At 52.7% G+C, this 6,545-nt stretch overlaps 2 protein-coding genes across 2 annotated transcripts; one reads left to right on the top strand and one right to left on the bottom strand.

The window, feature by feature from the left end:
• Window positions 1-89: 89 nt before the first annotated feature.
• On the bottom strand, window positions 90-815 carry COCVIDRAFT_109192 (hypothetical protein; the record flags this gene model as incomplete). Its single annotated transcript, XM_014697373.1, has 1 exon — window positions 90-815. The coding sequence occupies one exon, from the start codon at window positions 813-815 to the stop codon at window positions 90-92; it is 726 nt and encodes a 241-aa protein (XP_014552859.1).
• A 986-nt stretch (window positions 816-1,801) lies between these two features.
• On the top strand, window positions 1,802-3,556 carry COCVIDRAFT_41070 (hypothetical protein; the record flags this gene model as incomplete). The annotated part of the gene is made up of 5 exons (XM_014697374.1): window positions 1,802-1,889; window positions 1,941-2,133; window positions 2,181-2,260; window positions 2,352-3,167; window positions 3,237-3,556. 5 exons carry the CDS (start codon window positions 1,802-1,804, stop codon window positions 3,554-3,556), a joined length of 1,497 nt encoding a protein of 498 aa, XP_014552860.1.
• Between the last annotated feature and the right edge of the window lie 2,989 nt (window positions 3,557-6,545).

The raw sequence follows: 6,545 nt of genomic DNA on the forward strand, positions 1-6,545 counted from the left end.
AAGCTTCCGTCTTCATCTTGGCTAGTCAAAGTCAATGCAAACAAGTTCAATGCACACCATATCGCGAGATGTGATGTTTCGTTTCGTCTTCATTCAGTTGCCGTGCTATCTTGCGTCGAGTTCCCCACCCAGCTTGCCACTGCTCCTTCAACGGCCTTGCATGTCCCCGTTACCCCAAACAGCCCACCCTCTACCCTGATACTCTCCAGACTCCACTTTTTCAGCTCGTCACTAACACTCTCGACCCCATCTTCGACGACCAAGACGTCATATCCCCTGTCGCTCGCCTCCCTCACTGTACTACTTACACATGCATCTGCCGTGACGCCACAGACCACCAGGTTCTTCACGCCTTTTGCCCTAAGCGCAAGATCCAACTCGGTGTGCACAAAAGCACCACGACCAGGCTTGTCAATCACCAACTCCCCCTCTACCGGCTTCAACTCGGCTATAATATCATGCCCCTCCTCCCCTCTAACCAACAGTCGCCCTAGTGGCCCTCGACTGCCAATCTGCGCCCCATTGATCGCACTCCTATGCGCCTCTCTGCTGCTCACCGTCGCTAGATGACCTTCGTGTCCTTCGCGCGTATGCACCACATGGAAGCCCGCTTTCCGGAAGGTGGATAGGAGCGAGGCCAAGCGCGGGATTAAATCGCTGAAGCGCGTGATTGAGTAGCCGGAGGAGGCAAGGTAGCCACCTGGATGCAAAAAGTCACGTTGCATGTCTATGAGGACGAGCGCGGTGGTGCTGGGGTGGAGGGAGGGCGTGTGTGGGAAGGGGTAGGGAGTTGTGCTGAGGATTTGTGTGATCATTGTTGGCGAGGTATCCTTGTGTTCCGCACTCTGCAGTCAGAAATTGTTGTGTTGTCTTTTTGCCCTTTTGGATGGTTCATTTGAAAAGAGGGGTTACGAGTACAGATTTGGATAGATCTGGGTGTTGGAGATTGCGGAGTTTGCATGGAACTGCCTTATTCGAGGCGAACCAAACGCTTACCACGCATGTTTACCTAAACTGCAAGATCGAAGTACGGATAGTTCTTGCTGCGCGGTACTGTGGGTCTGATACTTCACCCACTATCGAGGATCCGCAAGAATGACAATGTAACGTTCCCTCCATCTTCCATCCCTAAACTTGATCAACATCATGCCCTCAACATACCCACATCGCTCCATCCCCAACACTTTCCCAAGTACGAACCTTAAACACAAATCTCGACATGTCTGAAGAATAAAGAAAAATATAACCGTAAAAACAAGCTCTCGATACATCTGCCCTATCTTGTCCAACCATGACCCCCGCCCCACCTTCTCTACACGAACCCCGGTTTGCTCCTTCCTTCCCTATCTCCGCCAATCGCCACACACCCAGCCGACTGCGCGATAAGCCCCGTTTACAAACAGCCGACTGACCAACCAACCCCAATCCACGGAAATCCTCCAATCTTTTCAATGGGGTCGAGAGAGAGTTTTTTTGTTATCGGAAGGGAAGGGGGAGGAAAGAGGGGAGCAGTCAATGACGCAGGGTCAGGGTAGTACCGTATCCGCCCACCCCCCGTTCGTATTGTGGCTTATCGTGTGTTGCTCACGAGCTCCAATTGGGGGGGACTAAGGACCGCGAGATTTTTGTGGTTCGGGTCGGATATGCAGTGGGAAGTTTTAATAGATATATTCTGGGAGTGGGACCGCCCTTGAAATGGGAGTTTTCTTTTCTGGCTGGGTGAATCAGTTGCTTTCACACTTGTGATTTGATTTTACTTACTGCTTTTTTTTTCTCTTGGGTGAGGTAGTAAGGAGTCGATATGACGGATACGCTTGATGAGAAGAAGGTGCTGGATAGTACCGCTACCAGCGATGATGATGTGCTTGCGCAACTGGGGTATACCCAGGGTGAGTATGCTTCGGATGGCGGTCTTGAGTAGTATGCTAACGAGATGACAGAGTTGAAGCGCAGTTTTGGACTGCTGGGTATGATTGGCTTCTCATTTAGTATCGTCACATCATGGACTGCACTATCTGGCGTTCTTACTATCGGCGTGGAATCCGGAGGACCGCCAGTCATGATATGGGGCTGGTTGTGTGTTTGCTTGGTCACGCTCGCAGTGGCGTATTCCATGGCTGAGATGTGTAGCGCGTATGGAGTCCATGCACAATTTTGAGGGTTTTGCTGATTCTTTCTAGATACCCTGTTGCTGGTGGCCAGTACAGTTGGGTTGCCATACTCGCTCCTTCGCGCTGGGCTAAATCAATGAGCTATCTTTGTGGATGGCAAGTGCAAATAGAGGCTCGGGTTTCTGGGTTTGACTAACCCTCCCAGGTTCATGTTAATCGGAATAATATGCATGGGTTCAGTTAATAACAATGTAGCTGCAAACTTCCTACTTGGGACCGCCCAACTAAACTACGGGTTCACCATTGAACGCTGGCATACCGTCCTAGTCACGTACCTGATTACATGGGTCGCAGCCACCTCAAACATCTACCTCCCACATATCCTCAACAAGCTCTCCAAGGCCATTTTCATCTGGAACCTGACCTCGTTTGCCGTATGCTTCATCACCATCCTGGCCACGAACGACAAGAAACAATCGGCGAGCTATGTATTCACCGACTTTCAAAACTTTACCGGATGGAATGTGCCATATGCCACATGTCTCGGCCTGCTGCAGTCGGCCTTTGGAATGTGCTGTTATGACGCACCATCACACATGACGGAAGAGCTCAAGGATGCGCGTAAGCAGGCGCCTCGCGCAATCGTCATGTCAGTGTACATCGGATTCTTTACCGGCTTCGCATGGCTCGTCGCGCTGTGTTTCTGCATTGGCGATCTTGAGGCAACGGCCAGTACACCGACTGGAGTGCCAGTCATTGAAATCATGTTCCACTCTACAAACAGCATCGCAGGAACATCTGCCATGGCCTCAATGTTAAGCGTAATCACCGTGGTATGTGCCAATTCGCTCATGGCAGAGGGATCGAGGGCTGTCTATGCGTTTGCACGTGACAACGGTCTACCGTTTTCCAACGTGCTCAGCACTGTATCCGAGCGATCGGTTCCCGTGTATGCAGTCTTGCTCACGACCGTTGTGCAAATGGCTTTCAACTCTATCTATTTTGGCACAACAACTGGTTTCAATACCATCATCGGCATTGCCACTCAAGGATTCTGTAAGTCAAACCCCCCTGTTTGCTCAACCCTTGGAAATGGACTTGACATGCTCATGCCGTTCCCAACAGATCTATCATACCTCATGCCTCTTCTCTCTCGCATCCTGGCACACTTTTCAGGCAAAAAGACACGTCTCGAGGGCTCATACTCGCTCGGAAGATGGGGCATTGTGCTCAACATCATCGGCTTCTTGTACCTCACCTTCGTATGCGTGGTTTCGAACTTGCCCACCGTTACGCCCGTGACGAGCGAGAATATGAATTACACGTCTGCTGCCACTGGCGCAGTGATGCTGCTTAGCCTTGTGTTTTGGATCATGACAGGCAGGAAGAAGTTTACAGGGCCAGCGTATGATGAGTTCGCGGATACGAGCAGGCTGGCTGCGTAGAGTATGCAGACAGTGTAAAGCTGGGATGCTGAGCGGGAGATGAGCGTTTAGCGCCATGCTTGACCTTGCTCGATGCAGGTACCATGCTTGAAAAGAAAGAATGATGCAGTAAGACGGTGAAGAAGGAAAAATGAAAAAAAGGAGGCTAGAAGCATGGTAGGGCTGCAGAATTCTCCCTTTTAGCCAGTAGAAAGGTATATTTCCCAACAAGTTCGCCTGCGGTGTGGGAAAATAAAGTGCAGTATACTAGCGGTGAAGGGCATGGTTGCGGAGCTGACAGGTGGGATAGCAGGTAGGTTCGCAGACTATTCCCTGCAGATCTGTCGCGTACCTGAGCCTCCTTTACTAGGGTGAAAGGCGATCTCTTCACCGCACCGCACCGGGGTTGGATTTTCCCGAATGCGACGGAAGACGGCTGATATTATGAATCAGCATTTGTGCCATATTATTCAGAAATATGCTGAAACAATGAAGCGGATGGTACGGCATCATCTCACCAATTGTTCCTGATTTCCTCGCCTTGTTAGACTTGCCAGCACATTGAGCAGGGGAGTGTTCCCGCTAGTGTGGAGACTAGCGCCCGTGCTAGCTCCGGACCCGGTGCCTTGGCGCATGCGACAATGCCAACAAAGAAGCTAGCCACCGCATAAAGACTTCAACGGCCAGGTTGCGGTGAGTAACCCAACTTGCGCAATGAATGAGGAATCAGATTATGATCGTATAGTAGAGCTGACGGGGCAGAAGGAGGCTCTGGAGAGACATTATGCTGTGCTCAAGGATGAGTTGACAAAGGCAGAGAGCTCGCTGCGCGCTGCGAACGACGAGCTCAAGAGAAGTACAGATGCGTTGGACATTGAAAAGGACAAATCCAAGGGCCTCCATACGCTCATCAAGAAGCTCGAAAAGGACATTGATCACGAAAAAGCCGCCACCAAAGACGCTGAGGAACGCGTAGAAGAACTCTACACGGATCTCAACCAGTCGCGCTTTGCCCATCGCTCTGCCCTCATCGACCGCGATGAGGCGCTCGCCGACCACCGGGACTTGAAGCTCCAACTTGAGGATCTGAAGGAACAATGGCAAGAGTCGGAGGAGAGGATTGCGGCCCTGGAGGCTGAGCTGGAAGAGGCACAAAAGGCCGTCGACCATGCCCAAGACATAGAGCACGACATAAGCGCACTGCGCGAGCAGATTGGCGAACAGGAGCGCACCATAATTGTCAAGGATGAGCGAATCAGCCACCTTGAAATGCAGGTGCAGAAGGAGAGACAGCGCACCTATCACGCTGCCGACGCGATTGCTCGAGAAAACGCTGCCTCTCCCGTCGACGAGGACCAGCACATTGGCGCTATTGGCGAGTCGCTGGCTTCTGAGCTTTCGGCCATCGACGACGCAGATTTTTACGAAATTGACTGGAACGACTACTCGCACATCCAAGAGACGCCTCTCACCTATGCGCCAATTGCGCCAGCTGTCCAGCCGCCTTCAGTCATTCATACCCAGGAATCTGTTAGCATTTCACCGGTTGCTGCTCATGTACCCCGACTTACACTCGACGTGCGCGAAGCCGGTCGCCTGGAGCCTCGCGAACCCGCTCTGGATGCACCTTTTACTATCAGCGTTAACGAGGGTACTAGCACAGAGCCCGTTGCTACGGCAGTATCTAAACACACGTTGATTGTGCGTGAGACGGCAAGCACTGGGCCCATCGAGCCCGCTCGCGCCCCTCTGTCGAGCATGTACACGAGCGAAATTGCCAACGTTGCACCGCGAGGGCCTGCCCGGGTTGCGGCGAGCAGCTTGAATCAGCACGAAATTGTCAGTATTGCACCACAAGAACCTGGAGTCACGACATTAACGGTGAGTGTGAGGGAAGCTGGCAGCACGATCCCGACACTGCGCCACAACTCCACCTCGGACTGCTCGGCCCAGACCGACGCCGCCCGACTCACAACCGAGTTCGCTGGCTACGCGTCTGTTAGCACGACTCCAAGCACACCTGTCCGGGTCGGAACGGCTGAATCTCCTACTCAAACGGATTCACCAGTGCTTCGCGACCAGCTCGTCGATTACGCGACTGTCAGCACAGTTCCGATTGCAGCCGTTGAAGCCGTCGCTGCAGAAGCCGTCGCATCGACGCTTTCTGGCCCTCATTCTGTTCTGGACATCGCTCCTGTTGCACCTACGGTGGTCGAGCGCAAATTCACCGCCTCCGTCACCAAAGGGACCCAAACCGTTCCCGAGAGCCCGACGGCAGGCTCGCCCAACGAGTTTGTCTCTGTCGTGACGACGCACGAGGTGCAGCCTGAAAACATTGTTGTGCGAGTCAAGCCTAAAGTTGTCATGCTCAGCATGGGGGTCCAGACGATTGCAGAGACACCTAGTGTTGTCGATGATAAAGAAGAAGTAGAGCCGCGTGCTCCACAACCCATTCCTGCAACGGTGCCCAAGACGGCATTCGAAGCCGTCATGGATTGGTTGCCCACCTTGCTCAACCTCGCCCTGGCAGTCTTCTGCCTCTACCTCTACATGCGACTCAACGCGTGGCAACGCGCCAATGGCGTGGGACTCGGCGGTGGGCGCGGCAACAGCGCTACCCGCAGCGGCGCATACGGCAATGGACGATACCTATTTGGCATTTTCCCCGTGGGCATGAACGAGGGCGAGTCGTGGTGGAGCGAGAAGATTGCGCGGCACACGTCGTCTGCTGTGTCGCGGCTCGAGGACTGGGCCGGATTCGCGAATGAACCGCTTTATTGAGCGGTTTTTGTTCGTCATTGACATGGTCTTTGTCAGTTCCAGTTCGCTTCGTTGTCCTCGTCCTTGTTCTCGTCCTCGTCCTCCCTTTTTTTCTCACAAGTTTTTTCTGTTTTTGTTTCTTTGTTTTTTTTTATGAGGGCGCAACGGGATACACCGATTTCACGAACGACGACACTTTTACGAAGCGACAATTTGCGAGGAGAGGGAGTTTTTTTTTTGGTTCTTCTCC

This window comes from Bipolaris victoriae (genome assembly GCF_000527765.1).
Source record: "Bipolaris victoriae FI3 unplaced genomic scaffold scaffold_100, whole genome shotgun sequence".
NCBI lineage: Eukaryota > Fungi > Ascomycota > Dothideomycetes > Pleosporales > Pleosporaceae > Bipolaris > Bipolaris victoriae.